The sequence below is a fragment of the Talpa occidentalis genome, unplaced genomic scaffold (assembly GCF_014898055.3).
Source record: "Talpa occidentalis isolate TD23 unplaced genomic scaffold, MPIMG_talOcc4v2.1 talOcc4.8, whole genome shotgun sequence".
NCBI classification, from domain to species: Eukaryota; Metazoa; Chordata; class Mammalia; order Eulipotyphla; family Talpidae; genus Talpa; species Talpa occidentalis.
Window position 1 is genome coordinate 21,691,161 of NW_023605194.1, and position 25,674 is coordinate 21,716,834.

At 46.4% G+C, this 25,674-nt stretch overlaps 2 protein-coding genes across 6 annotated transcripts in view; one reads left to right on the forward strand and one right to left on the reverse strand.

Moving 5' to 3' along the window:
- GOT1 (glutamic-oxaloacetic transaminase 1) overlaps window positions 1–25,674 on the forward strand; it is a 38,139-nt gene that overhangs the window by 4,208 nt on the left and 8,257 nt on the right. Inside the window, exons 2-9 of one of the 2 annotated variants that reach the window (XM_037496109.2) lie at window positions 4,210–4,391; window positions 10,028–10,151; window positions 10,384–10,496; window positions 10,729–10,833; window positions 12,437–12,587; window positions 12,669–12,834; window positions 13,452–13,594; window positions 16,567–16,972. In XM_037496109.2, the coding sequence (XP_037352006.1) occupies window positions 4,210–4,391; window positions 10,028–10,151; window positions 10,384–10,496; window positions 10,729–10,833; window positions 12,437–12,587; window positions 12,669–12,834; window positions 13,452–13,594; window positions 16,567–16,706 (1,124 nt within the window). In that variant the 3' untranslated portion in view covers window positions 16,707–16,972. Of the gene's footprint in view, window positions 1–4,209; window positions 4,392–10,027; window positions 10,152–10,383; window positions 10,497–10,728; window positions 10,834–12,436; window positions 12,588–12,668; window positions 12,835–13,451; window positions 13,595–16,566; window positions 16,973–25,674 lie in introns of those variants that run through there. The other variant, XM_054689985.1, reaches the window with a different exon arrangement.
- CNNM1 (cyclin and CBS domain divalent metal cation transport mediator 1) overlaps window positions 19,776–25,674 on the reverse strand; it is a 51,026-nt gene continuing 45,127 nt past the window's right edge. For 2 of the 4 annotated variants that reach the window (XM_037496580.2, XM_037496578.2), the window contains 4 exons: window positions 25,154–25,337; window positions 24,896–25,045; window positions 23,169–23,270; window positions 19,776–22,229 (listed from right to left, as the gene is read on the reverse strand). In XM_037496580.2, the coding sequence (XP_037352477.1) occupies window positions 22,150–22,229; window positions 23,169–23,270; window positions 24,896–25,045; window positions 25,154–25,337 (516 nt within the window). In that variant the 3' untranslated portion in view covers window positions 19,776–22,149. The remainder of the gene's footprint in view (window positions 22,230–23,168; window positions 23,271–24,895; window positions 25,046–25,153; window positions 25,338–25,674) is intronic. The other 2 variants (XM_037496582.2, XM_037496581.2) reach the window with 1 other exon arrangement.

Sequence of the window (25,674 nt, forward strand, 5' to 3'; positions counted from 1 at the left end):
CCAGCTGGGGATCGAACTTGTGCTGTGCTGCAGTGGCTGCAGATTGCTTCATAGTGCTGTGACTTAACTCCTTGCGCCACCAGGGAGGCCCCCATTTTTATTTTCTAAGATGTCACTCAAGTGACCCTCTAGAAATGTGCAGCTGTCCATGTAACTCTCTTGCTTAAATGCTGCCAGTGTTTCCCCATTGAAGCAAAGTTTCTTTGAAGAGACTCCAAGACTCGTTGAGCCACTCCTGGTGCTTCCTCTTCCTCCTGTGTCAGAGCTATGAAAATGCAGACCCTCAAAAACCTCATCTCTCCAAACCTCTGGGAGTTTGCACAGGTGTTCCCTCTCTCTGGAGTGCTCCCCTTCCCTTGTCTTCCTTTCAAATTCTCTCACACTTGATCCTTGGTAAAATCTTCCCTGACCCCTCACAGGAGAATCAGGGCTCCATAGTCTATTTCCTGGAAGGGAAAACAGAATTTTTTTTAATCTCATTTATGTCTGTGCAGCTACCTCCAGTCAATTCTGGAAGATCTCCAACCTGTCAAGATTCTGGATAGATTTATTAAGTCCTTTTTAAATGAATGAGTGAATGAAAGATGATTGAGAAACTCATGGCTCCCACAGGCAGTAGTAAAAATCCCCTGGGAGAATAGGAATAGTGGTTGTTGATACTGCCTGACCTCTTGCTCCGACTGTCCAGAGTAATCTGCAGTTCTGCTTGATGAGGGCAGTTGGGTCAGGCACTGGGAATAAATCTGAAACTGAACCTGGGGGAAACTAAAGCAGTGAAGAAGGAAGGGAAGGTATAAATTGTCTAGATTTTCATTTGTCACAATATAGATACCATGCCTACCTGCCTCCTGTTGTATTGCAGGATTTCTTTTTTTTTTATTATAAATTTTATATTCCCCATACAATTGCGACCCCCTTATTTTGACCCCAATCCGTCCCCTCCCCGGCCCCAACCCCCATAGAGTGTCTCTGGTTCATAGTTTTTTGTTGATTTTGATTTTCACTTTCTTATAGTTATTCATTTTCCTGGTCCCTTATTTAAGTTTTCTAGATTCCTGCTATGAGTGAGACCATCCGGTATTTTTCTTTTTCTTTCTGGCTTATTTCGCTGAGCATGATCCCTTCCAGCCCCATCCATGCTGTATTGCAGGATTTCTTTAGAATTGCACAGAATGCACAATATTGGTAAGAACAGTGGCACTATGGTGGGTTTTATTTATTTTTATTTTTATTATTTTATTTTATTTTTTTTGTGGGACCCTCGCCGGCGGCCAGTGAACGAACCAGTGCTGCAGAGGCTGCGGGCACCCTCGCAGCCCAGTGCTCAACTGCTGAGCCACCAGGGGAGGCCCACTATGGCATTTTTTTTAAAAAAAAATCTTTCATATTTAATTATAATACTAGATTTACAAATATATTTTTAGAAACATATATAGCATAATATGTAACACCCAAATACACATGAGAAGTTAATAGAACTGGTTTTTCTATGAACACTCAAAGTCTTGTCCATATAAATGGTACCCTTTTGATAGATATGGTCCCTGTGTACTTCTGTGGCTCACAGATTTCTGGAAACCCTCTTTTGGAATGGCTTCAAAGCCGGTGAGACTCCCACATGAGATGGCTTAGAAATATTCTCCATTTATAGTTCCCAGTTTATTCATCCACCTCCTGTGCTGGGCGTATTGCAAATACTATTTCAAAAAATTAATTTTGCCTTCAAAGGATAAAGATTTGGCACTATTGTGGATATTCAAAATAACGACATGTCACCCCGAAAAACAGTTTCAAAAGAATTCCAAGAACATTTTGAACAATGGTAGCATTATGATCATAGATAGGGAGATCACTTCAGGAATGACTCTTTCTTGGAAGTAGTTATTTTGGTAGCTTTTAAAAAGACAACACCACATCCCACCTGATAAGGTAGGTTTTTCAAACCTGATAAAGGGAATTAGTTTGGTGGGCCAGGGGGTGTAACATTGTAAGTTAGAGCCACTTACCCAGTGGCTGTTGGTTGTTTAGTAACTATGTCAGTCTGGAGCACTGTCCACATTTTTATTAATAGTTTGATATGCTTATCAGATTTGTAGATGACACATCCCTGCAAGGTAGAGTTGAAGACCCACACAAATTCAAAAATGACCTTATAAAGTCTTATTTGTTGTCTAGTGACTTTATATCTAGAAATCTTTTCCAAGGAAACACACATAAATATGTGTAAAGGTATAAGAACATTCATCACAATGTTTATAGTAGCAAATAATTGAAAGCAACATAAAAATGATGCATAGAAAAAATATTGTCTAGCACCTAAAATGTTGTAAGTAAATGGCTCATATTTGTGAAAAATGCTCAATTGCATTAATAATAAGAGAATTGCAAATTACAGCTATCACGAGATACCATTTACCCCTAATGTTGGCAAAAATTCAATGAGCTGAGGCCGTAGGGAACTGGACACTCTTGCACGTTGCTGGCAAGAATGTAAACTAACAAAATCCCTAGGGAAGCCAATTTGGAAAGATCTGTCAAAACTGAAAATTTTTGACACTCTTCCATTTTCAGCATTGCATACATGTGAGATGACTTATGTGCAAGGTTGTTCACTAAAATATTGTTTCATAATAGCCAAAGACTGGAAACAACTCAAAAGTCCATCAACAAGAGATTGGCAAAATTAATTATAGTACATTCATCAGCTCTGCAGCTGTAAAAAAGAACAAGGACACATGTACAGATATAAAAAGATCTTCAACCCGAAAAACCAAGGAACAAAATAGCATATGGTATACTATACCTTTTGTGTAAAAGGGCGGGGTGGGGGGGCACATAAGAAGCCAAGATTCTGGAAAGATACAAAAGGAACAGTTGTTTATGGTGGGAATGAATTTGGAATGAGGTAAATGGAGGGTTGGGTGGGATGGAACATGTGAACATATCACTTATTAGAAGAATAGCTAATGACAACAAAAAATATTCATGGTACATATTTAAATGGAAAAAGGCATGTTGAAAATTCAGCATACAATAGGATGCATATTTTATAAAAGAATATATTCATGGGAGTTAAAGCTTGGAAGATTGTACACCAAAATGAATGCTGGGGTTACATGTTAATCATTATATTTACTTTCTGGGCTTTTCTAAATTTTCTGTAATCAGCTTGTGTTGTTCACATGATCATTAAAAATGTGAGCTTTTTTTTTTTTTTTTTAAGGCAGGAATTAATGCTGAACAGAAATCAGCTAAATAAAATGTAACCAGAATCACTTTAAAAATTTCAATTTCAAAGTCTTGCAAAAGTATAGGATTGTTGGAGACCTACACCAAGCAGAGAGGCAAATGACCTCTGTAGGGATCCTAGTCAGAGAGCTAGTCTTGGATGCCAGCCAAAGCAGCTGCCCTCTAAAGCTATAATCCTAAAATAATCAAAGGGTAGTATGGGGAAAAAAGAAATCAGGGGTAGGAGAACTCAAAGTAGGCTAAAAAATAATTTTAGTGTAGGAGAAATGCTGAGAAATTTGCTGTAAGCAAGATTATGAAATAAACTTAGATCAATAAAAGTGTGAAGCAGATGAAGTGGTAAACACTGATGTCAGAGCACAGAGAGGACAAAGATGTGTTTAAGTGGGTGCTCAGGGGATTGTGTAACCAGTTGGGATCTTCAGTCACGGGACATTTACTCACCTTTTGGTCCAGGAGGAAGATGTAGATCTTATTCCAACCCCCTCTATCTTTTTGTTTGTGTTTGAGGTGTAGTACCTCACCTTTTTTTTTTTTTTAAATCTCTTGGGAGATGCAGGAGGAAGAAGATTGCTGGGCCAGTGGAGACCTCAGTGTACTAGTAATATTGGAGGGGCATTTGTTGGATAGTTTGTGGTTTGCAGAGTGCTTTTGCAAAATGCGTTCTTACTTGCTACCACTCTGTGATAGTCCAGTTTTATCTCAGCATTCTGCCCTTTGGCAGTTGTGGGTGTAAGAGTTGTAAGTTCTGAAAGGACAGGAACCATTTCTGTCCTTGTACCTAACCTAGTGCCTGGCCCAAAGCAGGCAATGAGTGAACTGAGTGAGTGAATTTGATGTTAACTTCCCTCACAGTTCTATTTTGATCGGAAGACAGTAGAACTCTGTGTTCACAGTTCCATACTCTTTCTTGAACAAAGACTAAGACTCCTTTGTTACATAACTTTATCCCATGTCCAGCTTATCGTACAGATGATTGCCAGCCCTGGGTTCTGCCTGTAGTGAGGAAGGTGGAGCAGAAGATTGCCAATGACAATAGCCTAAACCATGAGTACCTGCCCATCCTGGGCCTGGCCGAGTTCCGGACCTGTGCTTCCCGCCTTGCTCTTGGGGAGGACAGCCCAGCAATCAAGGAGAATCGGGTGAGTTTTTCTTTAGCAACTGTGAAAGTAAAAAAAGGGGGGGGGGAAGGAAAAGAAAAGAAAAAAAGGTAGAAAATTCCACTTATTTCAAGTTCTAGGTATTATGTTTATTGAACTGTTAGTGCAGGAGGTTTAAGTGGTAGGCCCCTGACCCGACAGTGCACATCACATGGCCATCCAGATGCAGAAGGTGGCTCCTCTGATGGTTCAGTTTTGCCCAGATGATCATCAGATGGCGGATCTGGAGCAGTAGTGGCAATGCCAAACCAAGGGAATTTAGTGGCATGAATGAGAGTTCAGGGTGTGGACCCAGCTCTGCCACCACTTTGACTCTGGGCATTTCTCCTGGAGCCCCTGCATCTCATCCACATGTTAGAAAAAGACCAGTTTATGGTTCATGGTTCATAGGAGCGCTTGAATAGGGGATCATTTAAGGTGCTTCTGGACTCCCTGAAATTTTATGCAGAGTTCTTTGTGTATATGTATTTCCAGGGAGAAGATTCATGATTTTGCCAGGTTTTCAAAAGTAGTCTGTCCTCCCCCACAACCCCCCCAATGTTCAAGAGCCTGTTGTCTAGTTGCCTTCTGAAGTTCCTGCCAATTCTAATATTCTTTAATGCCTCAAGCCTGCATTACAACTTCTCTCATCTAAATGCTTCCTGCTACATAGGCTGTGTATGATTAGAGACACGTGGAAGAACACATCTGGGAGCAGAAACAACGAGAGGGGCTCTGTGTGGCAGGAAGTGGTATGGAGGGGATCCCCAGTGCTGTGGGATTCAGAGGAGAGGGAAACTGGTGAGAATTGGAGATGGGACTTGAGCTACATCTTGGGAAATGAGACCAGCACGCTCTTCCTTCATTCTGGCTGTACATTAATATCACGGGGGAATTGCTTTTGAAAGCATACTGATGACTGGACCCCATGCCACTTCAGTTAAATCTGAATCTTAGAGGGTACCACCCTTCCCTGCCCTTTTACTCCCTTTCCCCCCAATTCCCTTCCCTCCATGGGCATTTTTTTAAAAGCCCCTCAGGTGATTCCAAAGCGCAGCTTGGGTTGAGAACTACAAAGTACACAGGAAGGAAAAAGAAGGGGCATTTGTCTCAAGCGGGGGTCCAGGGCCAGCGCCAAGAGATGAAAGCAGGTCTAGCTAGTCAAGAGACCTACCTGATGAGCCTACCTGGGAACACATTGGGTAGCTCAGGCAAGCTGATTTTGGCAGCCAGGGCAGGGGAAGCCAATGGCAGTTTTGCGCAGAGGAGTTACCCAATAAAGTGATGTTTGAAGAAGATAAATCTGGTTGGAGGAGTAGAACGACAAAGAGCCCAGGTTTTTGCAATGCCAGTTACGTAGGCATTGTGCAATTGAAACCAGCTGCCCCGTGGCTCCCGGGGCCAGGGCGATAGTGCAGCCTTCGTGCATCTTGAAGTCATACGTTTCATCCCCCACAGGCTGTTGCCCAGATGCCCTGATAAGCAGAATGGCAGGGTCAAATGAAGGCTGCTCAGGGCATATTCTGATGTGTACAGGCGAGCAGGGAGGCTCAGGGTGACGGTCTCGGAGCTCAGGCAATGATTAGGCAGTGAATTAGGTCCAATCTTGTATGAACTGGACTGAGAGACTGCGACTTACTTGCCTTGAGGAACTGGAGGAATACAGACAGAAATGGCAGAGGAGAGATTATGGCTGGTGTTGGCACGTTGCTCTGAAAATTCAGTGTTTCCAACAGAGGGGGAGGAAGAGACCCGAAGAACGGAGCGTGGGAGACCGGCAGCTGCAGGCTGTCTGCGCAGCGCTGTTGAGGTTACTCGTGATTCTGTGGACAGCGAAAACAGGCTCCCTATGGGGGAGCATCTTCCTCTGAGCCTGTGCATTCCTGACACAGTTACTGTCCTGGGCATATGTCTGTTCTGCCAGCACTCACTTTGTTCTGTGAGACTTGGGGCTGTTGCTCGTGGAACAGAGTCCTCCCTCTTAGTCTGGCTCATTCTTGTTGTGTTTGTAGTCATAGAACAAATTTAAAGTCTTTGTAGTAGTCTGTAAATGATTGAGGACTTTTTTTTTTTAACATCTTAGGACACCCATCTGGCATCCACATCACCTTAGGGACTAGTTGATAATGAACTCTGCACCTCTCATCTTTCCCTGGACATCTTCACTGTCCCCAGGCTACGCTTAGTCCAGCCCACCACCATTTCATTTGGATCCTTGTAATAATTTCTGGCCTCTAGTCTCTTTCCCATTCTAGTACATTCTGCACAGCTCAGCTAGGATGATCCTCCCTAGCAAAAACAAAGCCAATCATGTTATGTTCCTTGTTCCTCTGCCCCCTCCCCCAGCAGCTCCTCCATTGTCTATGGCGTAGAATCCAGACTTTGAGCTGGGCGTGTGGCACTTTGTCACTGGCCTTCATCCTGTTCTTCCAGTGACCAGTGCACCCTGGCCCCTGGGGTCCTGCTGTTTTAAGAACCTGTTGCTGTCTCTACCCGCCAGGCAGGCCCTGTTGTGACTTGGAGACTTTGTCCCTGCTGTTCCCTCTGCTGGAAATGCCCCCCAGCCACACATACTTTCCTCACTCCAGCCTCCACCTGCATCCTTCAGAGCCCGGGCAAGGGTCACCTCTGTGCTGAATCCTTTGCTCTCAGGCAGAGATAGCTGTCCAAGCCCTCTGAGTTACCCCAGGACTTTGTCCATAACCTGGCAGTAACAGTCACTGTGCTTACTGAGCTCTGTGACCTCATAAGCCTTTCACGCTCAGAAGATGACACCTCCCCCCATGCAGGAACCATGGCTCGCTTACTTAAATCTTTAGCATTTAGCTGCCAACACGTCAGAGATTCTCTCATGTTCAGTCAACACATGAACATTCAACACCAGGCAGGGCTGGGCACTGTTCTAGAAGGAGGAACACAGGGGTGACCACAACACAGATATCCTCTGCCTGGCTTGCTGTTCATGGGAAGAAACAAGAATGAGAACGTGGCATGGCATATTACAGTAAATGCTGAGCAGTGATGTGGAGGTAAAGTGGGAGGACACCCTGGGAGTGCTGAGGGCGGGCGTGAGGGTGGTGACAGCGTCCCCTGGTGTTGTCATGGTAGTACAGAAGTGCCATTTGAGCCAAAAACTTGAAGGAGAGGAGGTAAGAATGAAAGAATGAATGATCCAGAAAACAAACAGGAACCATGTCTTCCTGTTGACTTTTTTCTCAAGATTTAGCATTACCAGGTCCATTAACCATTTGGAGGAGACCAATTTTCCGGACTCCTCACTGCCTCAGACTACTGTTCCATTTTCAGACCTTAGGATCTAGACCAGACATCCAATTTAATCTTTGAGGAAGTCTGTCCTTACTTCCTTTGACATTATGATTTTCCTTCATTCCACACAGGACTTTCTTGAGCACTAGAGCAATTTACCTCACAGAGTGACCAAATTGCTGCAATATTGAGTCCCTGTTCATTGCTGATATAGTTTAGAACAATTTGAGTTTCTCTGAAGCTGTCCAGTCTTCAATATGTTTTTAGGGAGTGATAATTTCTTGAGAATTTGGTATTTCAAGTGTCATGCACTTCATGAATGACAAGGATTAATTTGTGAAGTCTGTTTATCCCATTATTAGTATAGTCTACCAACCTTCCAACTTTTTTTAACTTATGAATTTATTTTCTAAAGTGGGAGAGAAAAGGTGGAGTTAAAAACTGAGCACAGAAAATAAAAAAATTAGGCCTGGAAGGCTTTCACCCATGTCCCTGTGCACCTGTCTGGTTTCCATGATAACTTAAAACCATGCTCAGGGAAACCTCACACATTTATCCAGGTTGTACTAACATTCCAGAATTGCTTGTCTATCTGAAATGTGAACTAGTGTGTAAAGTTGACGGTCAACTTAGCTGGATGACAAACCCATGAGACATGAATGCGTGTTTGGGTTACACAATCTTGTTAATGATTTGCATAAAGAACCCACAATGTGGAGGCAGAACCTTTAAGGTCATGAAATGGATCTGTGCCCAGTAGGGGTCCCTGTGAAGAAGAGAAAAGTTAGTGCTCTGAGCCTGACTGGTGCCCAACACTTCCAGCCCCACCACCACCACTGCCTTCGCTCCAGTCTGCGGCATCCAGCTGTGCTCCCTTTTTTCCTTACGTGACACATTTCAGACTGGGTTCTTTCACAGGTGCTCGGATCTCTGAATACAAATAGAATTGTGGGGGAGAAAAGGGTGCCATTGGTGCCCTTGCCTTGATACTAACTTATAAAACAGACTTCTGCCAATAATTCATTATTCATCGTGAAGCTGACTTGCAGGTTGAATGAATTTTTCCATTTGTTGTGAGGAAGTATCCATTGTTTCTGTTTCACTGAGCATTTGCATCAGGACAGCTCTGCTTTTCTCATCCGTTAAGGGCATTTGGTTTTCTCTCGCAGCAGGATGCATTTTATAATGTTTCTTAGTGGTCCTGCATTCATAGGAGGACTCTGACATGATCAAGGGGGTATTTTTTAATGTTCTACTGAATTCATGCTGCTCATTAATGTTTCTTTGGAAAGGTTGTAGCAATATTTGTGAAAGAACTAGGTCTCTCCCTTTTTTCTTTCCCTTGGTTTGCCTTTGTTACCTTTTAGCAAATTCTGTTTTTGAAAAGATTTTGGAAACTTTTCTTCTTTATTGATTGTTTTAAACCCCTTTTATTATGAAATATTTCAAATGTACATAAAAGTAGATAAAACAGGCTAATGAGTAATGCCCCATGTGTCCATCACCTCCCTTCAACAATGATCTGTATATGACCCATCTTGTATACTCCTGTCCCTCCTGCCAAGTTATTTTATAGCAAGCCCCAGACATTTACAAGTAATGTATGAATACAGTCTCCTCATTTTTAAAAAGCAACCTTAGAGACTTTGAGCCCTGTTCCCGCATCCACAGAGGTTGCGACTGTTACCAGACTGGCATGTGCCCTTTTCTTTAGACTTTCTCATGTGATCTTTTTCTTTCTCCTTAATCCCTTAGACATATTAAGCAGCATGTAATTTATGACATTTCTCTATTGAAAGAATTGCTGAAACCTCCTTAGAATTGTGAAAGGACAAAATCAAAGCAACACAAGCAGGACAGCGATTAGGGCGGAGTGGCTGGAGAGGGTAGGCCTGGGTCAGTGCCACCTGTGCCCCTGCTGCTGCGTCCCTACTGCAAGCTGATAACCCTGGCTGGCTGGGAACACTCCTTAACAGGCTTCTATCAGGGCAGATTTGACATCGGAACATGTGCTAAAAGGCTGGGCTGGCCCTGCAGGTCATACTCCAGTGTGGCCCAGGAATGTCCTCGATTTCTGTGTTCAGAAGGGAGGCTCCCCCAAGAGCCAGACTTCCTGGGTTGAAGAGCCAGCCCTATGGCTCACTAGCTGGTGACTCTGAGCACAGTGCTTCTCTTCTCTTAGCCTCAGTTTCCTCATGTGTGAACACAGGAAATTAATGGTATTTTTTCATGTAGTTACGAGGTTTTGGTGAGATAATATATTTTAAGGACTTGCCACAGCAGCACAAAGTAAGCACTCACTATTACTGTATTTTTCCTAATATTATCTGACCTCACCATCATCAGCAGTGACCCTGCTTCTTCTCTTTCAGGTAGGAGGTGTGCAGTCTTTGGGGGGAACGGGTGCACTTCGAATCGGAGCCGAGTTCCTAGCGCGGTGGTACAATGGAACAAACAACAAGGACACGCCCGTCTATGTGTCCTCGCCTACGTGGGGTGAGTCCTTTAGCCATAGTATGAGGAGAAACAGAAGCTGGGGAAATTATCCTTGGGACTTGCACTACTCACATAGGAAATGTAACCCTACCTTGGATTAGCTGGCACGTCGTCGGAATACCTTGATTGTTGAGTAGAAAGGATCATTGGATGGAAAGGATCGCTGGATCCTTTCCTGTCACTCCTCTTTGAGTTGGTAAAGGCCTTTAACATTTCACCCCTTGGCTTACAGAGAACCATAATGCTGTGTTTGCCGCTGCTGGATTTAAAGACATTCGATCCTATCACTATTGGGATGCAGCAAAAAGAGGACTTGACCTTGAGGGCTTCCTGAATGATCTGGAGGTAGGTGATTAAGGAAGAGTAAACAGAACCCTGTGGTGTCGGGGAACAGGGGAAAGCATCTGGATCTGTTGATAAGCGAGACAGTGTGAGGATCATTCCCAAACCAGGTGGTGGTTTTTGAGATAGAACTTAAGTGGGGGCCAGGTGCCCCGACCTGTGTGCCCCTGACTCTTTCCCTGCTTGTGGCACCTTCCTGCCTGTGGCAGAGCTGACGCGGTTCCCTTTTCTTCAGAATGCTCCCGAGTTCTCCATCTTTGTCCTCCACGCCTGCGCACACAACCCCACCGGGACTGACCCCACCCCGGAGCAGTGGAAGAAGATCGCTGTTGTCATGAAGGTAACTGCCTTTTCAGACCACCTCGTGAGAAACTGTATGTGTTATTAATGTGTTCCACAGCAGTACCTGCATTCTAAAAAATTTGAAAGTGGAGAAAAGCCCAAAGAAAAACATTAACTGTAAGTCCTCGTGCCCAAAGAAAGCCATTGTTGACATTTTGGAATACAGAATATCCATCCGTTGGTCTTTTGTTTAGTGTAGTTACATGTATATATATATCTTATAAAGATGGGATCGTTTTGTCTCTGCTATTTGAGGCATCCTTTGCTTTTCCCTTATGCTCCTTTACGTGGCGTTAAATGGCTAGTAATATTGTTTCTCATGGGCATGTCCCATTAAGGATGGATTAAGTCAGTCAATGGACGTTTAGCTCTCTGGTTTCTTGTTCTTGTGAATAGTGATGTTATAGGACTCCTTTTTATTATTATTTGGGATAACTTTCTGGATTAGGATTTCTAGCTTGGAGCATAGGTATTCTTCATATGCTGACATGTTCAAAGAAAACCCATTGAGAAGCTATTACATGCCAGGTACTGTGAGGAGAGGCACAGTGGTGCACAAAGCAAACCAAACACTTGGCACAGCTCTGTTGCTGGGGTTACATGGAGGGACGTAGCCCAGACTTTGGGGAGGCTGTGTGTGTTGGGAGGGTGGTGGTAGTGGCAGAAGACGCTTTCCTGGAAGAAGTGGTTTCCAAGTTGAGATTTGAAGAATGAAGACAGGCAGGGTGGTAGGTCATGGCCCATTTGAAGAAGCAGCAGTGATTTTTGCTATGGCCTAAAGACCCAGGTGAGTTCGGGGAATGTGAAGGGTAATACTAGAGGGGGCCAGCCTGTGCTGAGACATTGGACTTTATCTGAGGGCATGGCATGGCACAACTGGATGTGTGCTGTCTTGAGTCACCCTGACTGCATACGGGGAGTGGATCAGAGGGATGCGGGGCTAGACAGGCTGGGAGAGCAGATGGGCGCTCTATGTCATGAACTAAATAGGTGTTGGTCATGGTCTGAATGAAGTCGGTGGCAGTGAAAGGATCTAGAGCTTCTCGGAAAGATGAGTGATAGGGCCTGCGAGGGGTGAGCTGCAGAGGCAGGCGCTGAGGATGCACTCGGGTCTCTGGCCCGGACAATTGGGAGCAGGGAAATGAGGGAGGCCAGCAGGAGCAGCCGGATCACTGTGGGAGCTCTTTGAGGAAGATGGAGTGATTGGAAAGGTCCATGCTGTCTTCTTTGTCATGAGAATGCAGAATGGCCTTGAGCTTGTGATGAGGCCCTGGGGCTACAAGTGCGTACTTCACTAGGCTATCACAGCAGGAACTCATGGGGAAGAGTCAACCAGTGTAGGAGATGACCTCCATGCCTCAAAAATGCTGGCAATGTGGCGTACTAAGACAGCATACGACACTCTCAAGTTGTTAGACTTGCTGGTTATTATTTAGCTGGACAGAGAAGCACATGTAGAATGGTGGCTGGATGCAGAAAGAAGAGAATTAAGAGAAGCAGACAGCGTTAGGAATTCCTTCCAGGACTGGTGGGGGAAGGAAACCAGTGTGAGTTTGGCTCCAGAAGGATTTCCTGCCCTGACCCACTCTCCTTCCTTGCAGCGCCGGTTTCTGTTCCCCTTCTTTGACTCAGCCTATCAGGGCTTCGCCTCTGGAGACCTGGAGAAAGACGCCTGGGCTGTTCGCTATTTTGTGTCTGAAGGATTCGAGCTCTTCTGTGCGCAGTCCTTCTCCAAGAACTTCGGGCTCTACAGTGAGTGCTCTCCTGAGCTACAGCCCAGTCCTCCCTCGCCCCCGCCGGGCCTCCGGGACTGATTCTCAGCCCTCTCTCTAGACGAGCGAGTGGGGAATCTGACCGTGGTTTCCAAAGAGAGCGACAGCATCCTGCGGGTCCTTTCCCAGATGGAGAAGATCGTGCGGATTACCTGGTCCAATCCCCCCGCGCAGGGAGCACGAATCGTGGCCTGCACCCTCTCCAGCCCTGAGCTCTTTAAGGAATGGTAAGGAGGCGAGGCCTGGGTGTGCAAAGGGTCACTCTGCTGTCCATGTCACTGGCTCTTCCACGTAGGCAGAGGCAGCACAAAGTTACCCCAACAACTTAGAATGCCACACATTTTGTAGACTTGGGCTGGTACCTACTCGCATATGTGAAACAACATGTGCTCACTGACAGGACGCAGAAGGTGCTTGGGGAGTGGCAGCTTCCCGCACTTGTCCACCAGCCAGGCTTCCTCCCCTAAACGTTGGGAGACACAGGGAGGGTCTGCGGAGAGAAGGTCCAATGCAAGTCAGTGTGACAATTTGGGGGCACGTCATTCTCTCTAGTTTACATATAATCTTATTTTGCTTCCTTAGACCTGATAAACATCCTGTCTGTCAGTACCTCAGCGAAGCCTGAGTGGTGTTGCAGGCAGTATACCCCAGACAGACACTTCACTCTGTTCATAAATACAGTCCTTTCTTCTGCCTGGTCAGTTTTTCTCTCGGTTTGTCGACCCACCCGTCCAGGCACCCACCCACCATGTTAGGCAGGTCGTGATCTTGTTTTTATTTTATCGGTTAAATCAGTTTTGAAGTTCTCTCCGCTGAATTGATACTCATGTCGCTCTTCGTTCAGGAAAGGTAACGTGAAGACGATGGCCGACCGGATTCTGACTATGAGGTCTGAGCTCAGGTCACGATTAGAATCCCTCAAGACCCCCGGGACCTGGAACCACATCACCGATCAAATTGGGATGTTCAGCTTCACGGGGTTGAACTGTAAGTGGCCCCCACCACCTCAGGGTGTGTGTGCAGGCAGACCCAGCCCCTCCCCCCACCCCAGCTCTGGGGCTCCGCTCCATTCTCTGTCTCCCAAATGATCAGCCCTGACTTGAGGCCAGACCTTGTTAGCTCGCCTCAGTCCCACCCATCTCCTGAACCCCTGATTCTCCCAGAGTGTTGTCGCATCGGCCCTGCTCACTCAGAGCTAAGGCATTTTTATTTTTTGTGGACCAGGAAGTGGTCAGAGCCAGCCGGGAGGTAACGGGATTTGTGGCTTGGAGTCTTCACTTTGGAAAGGTCTCTCATTGGTGCTTTTGGCTTTTCCTTAATCCTAAGTGAGACTGTTACCTATGATTTTTCAGGGATCTTCTTTCTTCACAGGGTTTTTGTAATCTCCAGGTATTATCCTCAAAAAGATGTTGCACAGTCATCACTTTATTTCATAAGTGACTCAGATTGGGAGCAGGGTGAAGAGCCTATTGAGAATCTAGTGGGCAGCCCCATAGGGTCTTTGTCAGTGGCCAGTGGGGCAAATAGTTGGCCTCCCTACTATTACATTCACGTAATAGTAACGCCTGGACCTGCTAACTACCGGTCACATGGTGCAGATGTCGCCACTCACCTTCAGGGGAGCTCGTGGCCCTGGGTGTGCCTGACTTGGGTGTGAGCTGACCACCAGTGGGGCAAGAAGGGCCATCAGAGGGCCTATTTTAAACAGGCTTGGAAAAAGCCAAAGGAAATCAGTATTAACAAGAAGTTGGTAAAGACTATGGATTATAAACCCCTCTGAGATACTTTGGAGTAAGGTAGAACTACCCAAAACAGTAAAGGGATAGGCCAACTAGCTGTAGGTGTCCTCATGACTCTGGAATGGAGAATTAGTTCACTTGAATAGTAAGAGCCTTCTTATGTAGCTTAAAACATATGAAGTGTAATGGGAATGGTGTTACATAGTAATATTCTAAAAACTCACAAGATAGGATGCCTCCCAATAAAATAACCATTTTGTTCTACTTCGCTCCACTTATCTTTTTTCAAAATTGGGTTCTCCACCTCTACCCCCAATATTTTATTCGAAAACATTTTAAATATACAGAGAAGTTGGAGAACTTATGCAGTGAACCCCCATACACCCACCACCTAGTTTCTGCAATTCTCATGTTCTCACATTTTGTCAGAACAGGGGCTTTTAACTTGAAATCCATGGATGAGTTTTAGGAGATTTATAAAGCCCCTAAAATTATATTTTAAGTATTATGTGTGTGCAGTTGACTTTTTCCTAGGGGAGGAGTTCATAACTTCTCAACTGTGATCCCTTCCACAACAGAAGTGGAGCTTTATTTTGATTAAAAAAAAAAAAAAAAACAAAAACAGAGTAGACCTTGTACCCGCAATCCCTGCCTTTGGGGCTTAGGCTTCCAAATAGTGGTGTGCCTGTGGTTCTGTGGGTGTGTGAGGTTAGGTGCTATCTCCCTGGGTGACTATAGTTCACACAGTTAAAGCTAGTAAAGGCTACTTCTGACAGGCGCTGTTTGCCTAGAGGGGGCCCTGGGTCAGAAGGGCCCCGCTGTACAGAGGTGGCATCACATCCTGGCCAAGAGCCCCTGCTCAGGAGTGGCATTGCCACCTTAAAATCCCAGGTCTACCACTGACAGAGCTGTGTGACCTTGGGACAGTCATTTAACTTCCCTCTGCCCATCTGTAAAATGGGGCTGATAATGGAGATGATAATAAGATGCACTGAGTTTATAAAGTGCTAGAACACTGTCTGGCACATGGCGTTTGTTCCTCTGATTATTATGTTTTCATTGCTCTTACTCAACTCAGGCTGCTGTCAGAAAAAGACCACAGACTGGTAACTTAAGCAACAGAGATTCCTAACAGTTCTGGAAGCTGGGAAGTCTGAGATCAGGGTGCCAGCAGGTTCTGGTGAGGGCTCTGACTTGTAGATGTCTGTCTTGCTGTATCTGACCAGGTGGTGATGGGGTGGAGGGTGAGGGAAGGAGAAAGGTGAAAGAGGGGTCTCTTAGATGGGCAGTAATCCCACGCAGGCCTCTGCCTTACTCAAATAAACCTAATTACCTGCCAAATGCTCACCTCTTAAGACCATCACATGGCTGCTTTCAATGCATGAATTTTGGAGGAACATAAACACCATGTACATAACAATTATTATTTTTCATTTTATGTTTTCAGATAAATTTTAAATTTATTTGTTAAATTTATATAAGTTATTAATTATCCCATCTCCTCAAATTGATCCTAGTGAAGCAAAAATCAGCTAAAATTTCGTTAATGGGTTTGCAATAAAGCAAAAAACTCTAGAAATTGTGGCATAAAAGAAGTATAGGCAGCTGCTTCCTACTTCGTGCAGGAGCATTTCTGCAAACACATGGAGCGCCCCTTGCATGCATCTGAATGAGCAAGCCGAGAAGCAGCAGGCCCTGGGGTCCTCATGGATTTTCAACCTGGTGTTCATGCATAATTTATTCAGCACCTCTCAGGCATGGGGCCTTTTCCACTGAATTCTGAAAATGAAGTTTCAAAGGGAGGTTGCTGCTGGGCACTTGGGAATAAGCAAGTCCAGGTTAAGGAAGAGATAAAGGAAGCCCTTTGTCACCGGTCTTTCATGACGGTGGAATATTTGAGGGCTGAGGCTGTTGCAGTTCATAGGGCTGTCCCAGTGCTTGTCACATGCAAACTCTGGCTGGGATGTGCTCCCAGACTAAAATTCCCACTAGGAGGAGCCACAGGGAGCTTTCTGGCATCAGAAACTTAGCTGTCAAGCTTATTTTCCAGAATCTATTGAGTTGTATTTCCCTACATGTCACCTGGAAAAATATGGCTCCTTTTGTTTTGCTTCTCCATGCTGGAGGGAAAGAAGGTGTGCTGTCATTATCCTGGAGTCTCTGAACTTGTGTTTCTTCAAGGATTCCTGCTCCAGTTATACCTCTCTTGGTTTTCAACAGCCAAACAGGTGGAGTATCTGGTCAACGAGAAGCACATCTACCTTCTGCCCAGTGGTCGGATCAACATGTGCGGTTTAACCACTAAGAATCTAGATTATGTGGCCTCCTCCATCCATGAAGCAGTCACCAAGATCCAGTGAGGAAACACCGCCCCAACCAGCAGCACCAAAGCGGTCCTTTGCCCTGCGTGTCCCCTGCCTGCACAGATCTAGTTGTATATATTGTACGTTAGAGACTGCCGAGGGACCCAAGGGGCTGCTGTCACAGGTGGCCTCTGTTTAAACTGGCCCAGGTGAAGAGAATATCCATGGAAGAGAAGTAGGACCCTGGGATTAGAGCCCTTTTGGAAGCCAGAGCAATGAAGGTTATTATTTAAGAAGAATTAAAAGGTACTTTGATCATGAGATGTAGATATCTTGGCCCCTGTCTCCTCCTGCTTCTAGAAGTTGGAATGTTGGCTTGACTCCATACATAGTCCCAAAGATCAAGTTGTCTGAGAGCCAAGTGTGATTGTAGTGTTGGCTGTGTCATTAAAACTTTTCTCCACCACGAGTGTCTGTTCTCTGCTCTTTCTGCATGGCTGTGTCCCAAGCCCCAAGCTTGACTTCTTTTAGTCAACAGAGGTAAGAAATTGATTCACGTCACACACACACTCACTCTCTCTCTCTCTTAACTAAAGCAAAAATTCCATGAATCAGTGATTGCCTTTGCTGTGTGTAGCGCTTTCTGTTATTTTCTAGTCCATTCTGTCCTATCATGTTCTATTTCACTACAACTAAATAAAATTAAAGTGTTGATTGAGACCCAGGAGGTTGATTTTCTGATTCCTGATGTGCCATCACCCGTGGCTTAAAATGAGCGCTATACAGGAATTCACTTGTTGCTAAAGAAAAATGAAAATGTAGTCTTATAATTTGCCTGTCTTTAGTGAGTTCCCATGCCACCAGTCTCTGTCAGCTTGGAGGGCTCGGCCCTCAGAGACCAGCTGTCGTCTTGTATTAAGAGACGGGACGTCACGGAGGCATGGAGGGACTGACATCCCTCTCGATTCTAGAACACCAGCTCCTCCAACTGCAGTCAGAGTACATCTAGTCCATTTATAGAACCACTTAAACAAAGGACATTTTCCAGAATACAAGGGACTTTCCAAATGACGGTTTTGTAGAATCTGGCAGAGTTAAATATTCCTTAAAACATGAGAGCTATTGCTTAGAGTTTTAAATATTGAAAGCGATTTCTTGTTTTAGGAGAATCCACCCCTTTTAGGACTCCTTTGTCTTGTTATAAAACCCTCTAGTTTTGAGGGATGGTTGGGAATTTTAGAAGTGGGTGACTAACAGCCTCTGTCCAGTGCAACTCTTCCTTGTCCCCAAGTTGTCATTTCCACCTGGGATGGGGGAGGGGATCTTTCATTAGGTGGTTAAGTACCCCATTCTATTGATGGAGCACCTTAATTATAAAGACCTTGACCTTGGTCCAGAATTTGATCTGCATATGTCTGACTCCACAGCCTCCCTCCTTCCTGCCTTTAACCAGATACTGAGTCTACTGGCATTTGTAACTGATGGCCTTCCAAATATTTGAAAGTTATTGTGTTTTTGCTTTTCCATGTGAAGCTCCCTCTTGTCCCCCATTCTTCAGTTTTTCTGCACAGAATATGGTTTCCAGATCCTTCATCATATGGCTGGATATCCCACTGTCATGGGAGCTCTGTGGGTGAGGTGGGGCCTGGTGGCTGATGGGTTTAAAGTGCTGATATGATCTGGCACTCAGCTCTTCAGCATCTTCCATTCTCTTTTGCTTTCTGTCAATATTTGCTCTTTTATTTAGAGATGCTTGGCAGTAGGAAAGACAAGCATAGCTTTCAACTATGACTTGTCAAGGAGGGTCCTCGTACTTCCCAGGGGGCAAAAATTCCTTCTTGGGAGCAAAAAAAAGGCCTAAGATATTAAAATGGTTTGTGGTCCACCAAAGCACAATTCTATGAGATAAAATCTCATTTCTTAGTATGTAATGTCTCTTGTTAGAGTTTAAATTTAAGTTTTCTCTGGGGATGGGTGGGAAATGATGAAAAGGTAGTTAAAAATACTTCTTAAACTGAAGTGCCCCTGTAGAAGGGACTAACATGTTTTGGCCTGTGGCTCTCTTAGTATGTTCTAGTTTCCTGAGAATGTTCACATGAAGCAAGGGCCCCATGTGAATTTGGGGAAAGCTGGGCTTGATGGGTTCTGTGAGCTTTCTTACTAATGGACTGCTCTGGGCCTCACCTTGTAGGTGTGCCCTGAGGTTTCAGAGGTGGCATTCTTATCCAGATTTTGCCTGCTCACGAGGAAGAGGGCAGTCAGTCCTCCAGGCTGTGCCACTTCCTGGCTGAATCACCTTGAGCAAGTCACAAGTGCTCAGAGGTCCTTGAAGACTGATGCAAAACCTTTACAGTGTGGTTTTGAGAAAGAAATGAGCATATGTACTTAGCACAAAACTTGGCACATACAGCTCTCAGTGAAATAGTTATGTCATTTGTTATTACTGTTAATAATACTAACTGTGAAGTTAATAGCCTGCTGGGAAGATTCTTCAATTGTTCTGGCCTACGCCCCTAATCATCCTGGGTGCTGGTTTGAGAAATTAGCAGTAGGTGTCAGATTCCAACCTTCCTTCCACAAACACATAAACACCCAAACACACCTGCCTGCCTGGCTAGTGGTTCTCTCCCCCCTGCTCTGGTTTGAAACTAACCCATCAGCCTGCCTACGCTCCTGTTCCTTTTCTAGCCTTTGGTTAGAAATCACTCAGTCCAGAGGGTCTGCAGAAGTCAGCCAGTGTGACTACCACGTTGTCTCAGGGGCTTGCTTGTGTCTGACCCCCATGACCTTGAACTTGGAATGTGCCTGGCCGTGCATCAGCTGGCTTCAACAAATGCCTTTCTCGTTGTCCTCCTTCCTTGATGTTGGTTACATTCTAGATTCTCATTTGGGTTTAACTTCCCATCCATGGCATTTGTTCCTGCAAACTCTTACCCACCTGGCCTCCCAAAGCAGAGCACCGCTGCTTTCCCGTAACCTAATGGCAGCCTCCCACCTGACCTGGAAGGCGTGCAGGTGGGCCCTGGTAAAACACATGTAAATCTTCCCATCTGCATTTCCATGAAGCCAAGTCTGAACTCAGAATTTGGAGCTTCCAGCTGTAAGGGACAGAGCCACATTCCAGGAAAAGCATTTTCATTTTATTTAAAAATTATTTACAATGTATCGAACCGTCATAAATCCTTTGTTTTAAAATCCTCTTTCTTTAAACCTTTTATTTTTAACCTGAAGAAAATATTGGGGTGGCGGGATTAGGGAGGGAGTGGTGACAGGCTCATTAGGGGTTTTGCAAGGGGATGGATGTGATGCAACAGCAGTGGCCTGGGCCTGGTGATCTAAGGGGTAATGAAAGGAAGACAAGCCTGGCCCCCCTGAGGCCTGTGGCCAGCTGGGCAAGAAGACTGCATGATGGCAATTCTTGCTTGAAACTCACTGTTGGCTGGTTTGGGCCTTGGGCCCCAGCATCGGGGCTGCCGCTTTGCCTCTTCCTTCTAGACAAAGTAGGTGTGGGGCTGGGGGGTGGCTGTGGAGTTATCTACGAGAAGTCATGCACTGCTGAACCTCAGGTGGAGTCAGGCAAGGAGTATAAAGTCAATAATAATACATGGCTGGAAAAGGCATCTCCAGCTGGAATGTCTGCATCCATGTGCTGTGGCCCTCCCGTCTGCAACACCTGCTCTGGCTTGGTGGGGGCAGAGGATGAAGTTACGTAGGCTACACTATCCCACACTGGGAGTGCCAAGAACTTCTGAGAATTTCCACTTCTTGGGTACCAGTTTTCCCCACTGATTTGATGGACACTTGAGAAGACCACTTGTAATTAAAATTTTATCTTAAACTGCTCAATATTCATCTCACTCTGCATTGCAGAAATTTGGGGCTGAAAGATCCACTAGTTAAAATAGTTTTTTTTTTTTTTCTAAAAAAACACTTTGTGGGTCTGAGACCTTTGAGAATATTATGAAAGCTTTAGCCCTCTGGAAAACACGCATAAGGACACATAGACTAAATTCTGACAGTGTTAGGGGTTTCATGGACCCTCAAGTCCAACAAATGGACCCTCTGGGGTGATGGACCCCAAATTATGACCCCTGAGTTAAAGGTTCCTGTGGGTAAGCATTTGCTTTTCAGATGCAAATAACCCAGAGGAATTTTTAGTCTCCCTCTTCCCAAGTGATTATTGGTTGAATGGGGTGTGGGAGCCTGGGAGTAATGGTTTTGGGGGTAGGGGAAGGAAGTGTGGATGGTACAGCCCAGGGGAAAGTTTGGGAATGGTTTGGAGATACAGCAGGCAGCACTGGATCCCTGATGGAGGGGATGGGAAGTAGATCAGAAAGGGAAGTGAATGTCCTAAAGACAACCCACACTTTCACATTTTCTCAAAGGCTGGCTGCAAGGTTCCTGATCTGAATGGAATTCTTAAGTAGCGTAGGTGCAGCTATTCTGCCACTGGGTGGTCAATTTTGGAATTGCATCTGCCTCAACAGGCGAAAACCCAGTGTTCTGATAAATCCTTGGAATAAACTACACTTGGCTGACCTGCTGGGGCAGAGTAAGCGGGGCGGAGGGCTAGGGAATGGATGAGAAAGAAGAGTGGCATTTCAGTCTTCCTGCATAGTGCACACTGAAGCCCACGAGAGCTTGCATCTTCCTCGGCTGACCTGGGCACTCTTTGGTATGTCATGGCTTAAACCTGCTTTAACAGCTTAGAATTTCTCCACCTAAGGTTGTTTTTTTTTTTTTTTTTTTTGCTTTGCTTTGCTTTGCACTTAAGACCTGAAGTTCCATCTTTGGCTCCCAACTGGGTCTCTCTGCTCCTTGCTCCTCCTCTTCCAGAGCAGATTGATTGATTGCTGATTGGGAGTCAAAACATGTGTCCCTGGGAAAAACAGTGACTCGAGGTTTCATCTCCCATTCTTTCCATTCCAGCTGAGACACACTTCCCAGACTGCTGGAACCCTTATCTAACAGGAAACCAGTCACCGATGGCTTTCTGTACTATAACGTCACATGCCAGCGTGGCTGGCTGTCACTGCTCTAAAGTTCTGGAGGAGTTCATGGTGCATCTCCTGAGCTAACCTTCACACTTACTACTCCAGCCTCCTCTGTGCCTGGCTGTTGGTGCATCCTGAGCTCAGCTAAGCATGAACTATGGCATCAGGGGATCCCAAGGAACAAGATGGGCCCAGAGCGGAACACTGGGTCCCAGAGTGGTGGTGTTAGCTTGGAGTCATTTCTTCTCCAGTCCCAGACTGTGCTGTGGACAAGACCTTTTTCATTGTTTCATTGGAGGTACCTCCTTCCCATGATGGCCATGGCAAGGCTCTGAGTCAAACTGGAGGCAATGAGGGGAGATCTGCCCGTCTGACAGCTAGGGGTGAAGAGGTGGTAAGGAAAGCATAGTGCTCTGTCACCTGTGTGAGGCCGTGGGGGGAAGCAGATGATGGGAGGGTGGGTCCTCCCCCAAAGATCTGGATCTCACACACCTAGTTGACATTTGTCATGTGATCAGAGGCGTTAAGTTGGAGTTCTCCTCAGAGGCTCTCTCTCCATCTGGTGACCTCTTCCTTTTTCGACCACCTGAAAAAGAGTTTATAAGGATTGATTTATAAGACTGGCGGCATGTCCACACTCTGCTGGTCCATGAGCTCTTCAAAAGAGGAGGCAGCAGACAAGGCCCTTGAGAGTCTGGCAGGAAGCGATCAGCATATTCACATCTGGAAGGGTTAGGACACACCTTCCTCCTGAGGGGACATCTCCACCACCCCCTGCGAGTGTCCAGGGAATGAGTTCTGCTGGAGAGGGCTGTGTGAAGGTCAAGCGATGTCTCTGGGTCATGCCCTCCCTGTCCCCTGATGGCCCAGCCCCAGTGACAGCTCGACACCCTGTGAAAGGGGATCGGTCCCTCACAGTTTTTGATGTCGTGAGCCGGGGAGCTGTTCCAAGGAGCCTCCACGTGCCAGCAGTGCATCGGGCAGGTGGGGGCCATTACATAATTGTCCCCCAGGATGGAAGGGCACTCTGTTCCCAGGTCTGTTGTTTTTAGAGACTGAGTATTTTTAACCTTGTTTTCTCTGTCACCGGCTTCCTTCCATGGAGGATATTGCTTTCCTTTCTTAGAGTCTCCTGGACATAAATACTTTCTTTAAAGGACCAGATGGTAAATGTGACAGATTTTGCAGACCACACAATCCCTGTTGCAACCGCTCAACTCTGCCATTCTGGCCACAGATAACAAATGATCCAGTAGATCTTGTTTACAGGAACAGGCTGGGGAGGGGGTGGTCAGGGTTTGGCTTGTGGGCAGTTTTCCTGTCCCCGAAAGCCACCAACTGAGACTGACCCCAAAACTATCGAGGATGTGGGACAAGCCCCAATCCCAGTACGAGTTTCCACAATTGTACCTTATGAGGGTTCCTTAAAGGAGCTAATGGCGCTCCCTCCAGGGGTAAGAATTTAACATGATTTTTGTCCCAACCAGCCAGTGGGCAGCTTTTGCCTGGGTAAAGAACTACTCACTCAAGGTTCTCAGCAGCTTCTTGCCCACGGTTTCTTCAAAGTCGCTACTGCAGGGGCTGGTCTCTGTGTCCAGGTTGATGTTACAACATTCGCTATCTGAGGCTGAGAGACAGGAAAGAAAAAGAACTCAAGTCTGTTCAACCTGAATACCCAGGGATCAAGGTAGGGTGATTGCAGTTGATGCTCCTCAGCAGGTGAAAGTTCCTAGTGGGGGGGCGGGGGGGCATGGCAGCAGGAACAAGGGGGGTTGCCGGGGCTGCTGCCAGCTCTAATAATCAGCTAGGGGTAAGCTGTGCCACAAATGGACAGAGACAGGACAGGAGCAGGAATCTAATGATTTAAACACTGTTTGGCAGGAGAGAAAAGAAGCGAACAAGATGTTCTCCACTTAGTCTCTTTACCAGAGGAAAAAGTACACTTGAGGGCAAGCGGGAAGGTCTCCCCCCTGCATTTGCACAGACCCTGCAAACTCACAGGGATCAGTAGCAATTGAGAACAAGCCTTGTCTTCTCCCAACAAGCCCCGTGGGGGACTCAGAGCTGTAAAGGGGCTCAGGACTGGACCGCCAAGCAATAAAACCTCACTGGGGAGGTCAAGTGGCATCATGGGGACAGCCCTGACCCAGAGCCAGGAGGCCGAGCCCACTTCTAATGCAGTATATGCACTTGGGCGAGGCACTTTCCTCTAGGCCTGAGGGCTCTTGATGCCAGCCCTGGAGGCTGGACTATCATCCCAGAGACTGGCCCATCTCCTCCAGCCTTATTTCTTTGACATTTTTTTTTTGTGCTACATGCTTTAGCTACTTACTGAATTTAGTGTTGGGGGAGTGGGGAGAAGAACATCAGTTCTAATTTCAAGACCTAGAATGGTGATTGGTTTATGCCCTGGATTTTCTGAGTTAGCCCCCAAAACAATCTATGAATACATGTCAGGTCATTGTCCCAGACTTGAAGGGTCCCGTGGACTGGGGCAGGTCTGGGAGTTGGGTGGGGCAACTGCTAGCCTGCAGGGTGCTACAGGGGGCTGCTGAACACTTGGGGAAATATATCTTAGCAAGACAAGCCCAGGGGCTCTTAAGACTGGTGGGATCCTGGGAGATGTCAGAGCTCAGGATGAGTCCTACAGATTCTCTTTCATCTCTGGGGCCCAAAGGGAGGGAACGAGAGCCCTGTTAGTAAGAGCGAAGGCTGCTCCTGTCCTAATTTGTTCCCTTTCATTCCCTAAACTGTACAGTAGGGCTAGTAATAACTACGCGTTGTTTAGAAAGCAGGGTCCTAAGCTCTGTGGTGTATCCTCCTGTGTTATCTCATTTATGTTTAGAGCTACTTTATGAGCTAATCCCCATGAGTTACATGGCTCAAAAGAAGGAAGCATGTCTATTAAGACCAGGAAACTAAGTCTTGGGTTGAAGTAACTGGTCTAAAATTGTACAGCTCCTAAAAGATGGTGCCGGGCTCTGAATACAGGGGTAAACCTAGCTCCTAACACTGCCCCATATACTGTCATCCTGGGAAGAACAATTTAAGATGTGCTTGATTCACGGAGGCTGCTCAGTAGATGTCAGTGTCCTTCCCTGTTGGTGTAAGGAGGTGGGGAGAGTCACAGGGGGGCTCGGGCCCCAGGGCCCCCTCACCAGGCTCCCCCCGGGCCATCACAGTGCCCATGGAGATGACCTTCCTTGCTCTCTGGAGAGCCCCCTCCCCCAGCCTCCCAGGGAGCAGCCCCACCTGCTCTCGTGGGCACAGTGGTGGGAGACAGTGAGAGCTGCTGCGTGTCCTGCTCCTCGAAGTCTGCCATCTCCTCCTGGGTAAAGGCCAACTCCTCCATCCGCAGGTACACAACCTCGCCAGGGCTTCTCAGCCCATCCGAGTGGCTGCCTGGGGAGGACAGTGGGTGCGTTACCTCTCTTGCACAGCTCCAAGCAGTTATGGGCAGGGCTGAGGAAGCAGGGCTGCCTTCCCGGAGGGGCGGCCCTCCTGACTTACACGGCAGGCTGTTCCTGCTGTTCAGGAGGGCAACGACAGGGTCATCCTTGGGGGTCTGGGGTGTGCCCCGGATAGTGGGGGCCTTGGTGGAGTCTCCGTCAGTGAAGGCCTCCATGTCAGGGGACTGGGGCGAGCTGTCCATGTGGCAGGCAGTGAGCGCATTCTGGTACTGTTGCCGCGTGATCTGGAAGGAAGAGGCAGAGGGGCAGAAGCTCAGGAGGAGCTGGTGGAGTCCTCCCTGGAGTGGCCAATCTTCCCAAGCTCAGAAGCAGGGTGCAATGGGAATACCTGGCCTCGACAGTCCAGGATCCATAACTGAGGGCCTTACCCAAGCTGTACGAGCCCAGCAGTTGGGAAACAATGGGGGGACTCTTTGCTTGTTTGATACCGGTGTTCCTACAATCATTTGTATTGGCTCTGGACTCTTTGGGTATACCTGGAGGAGCCAAGCCTTTTCCTGAAACCCAGGGAAGATGGACGGCATCTCCAGTTAGCAGGGGTGTTGCCCACAACGTCCTCTT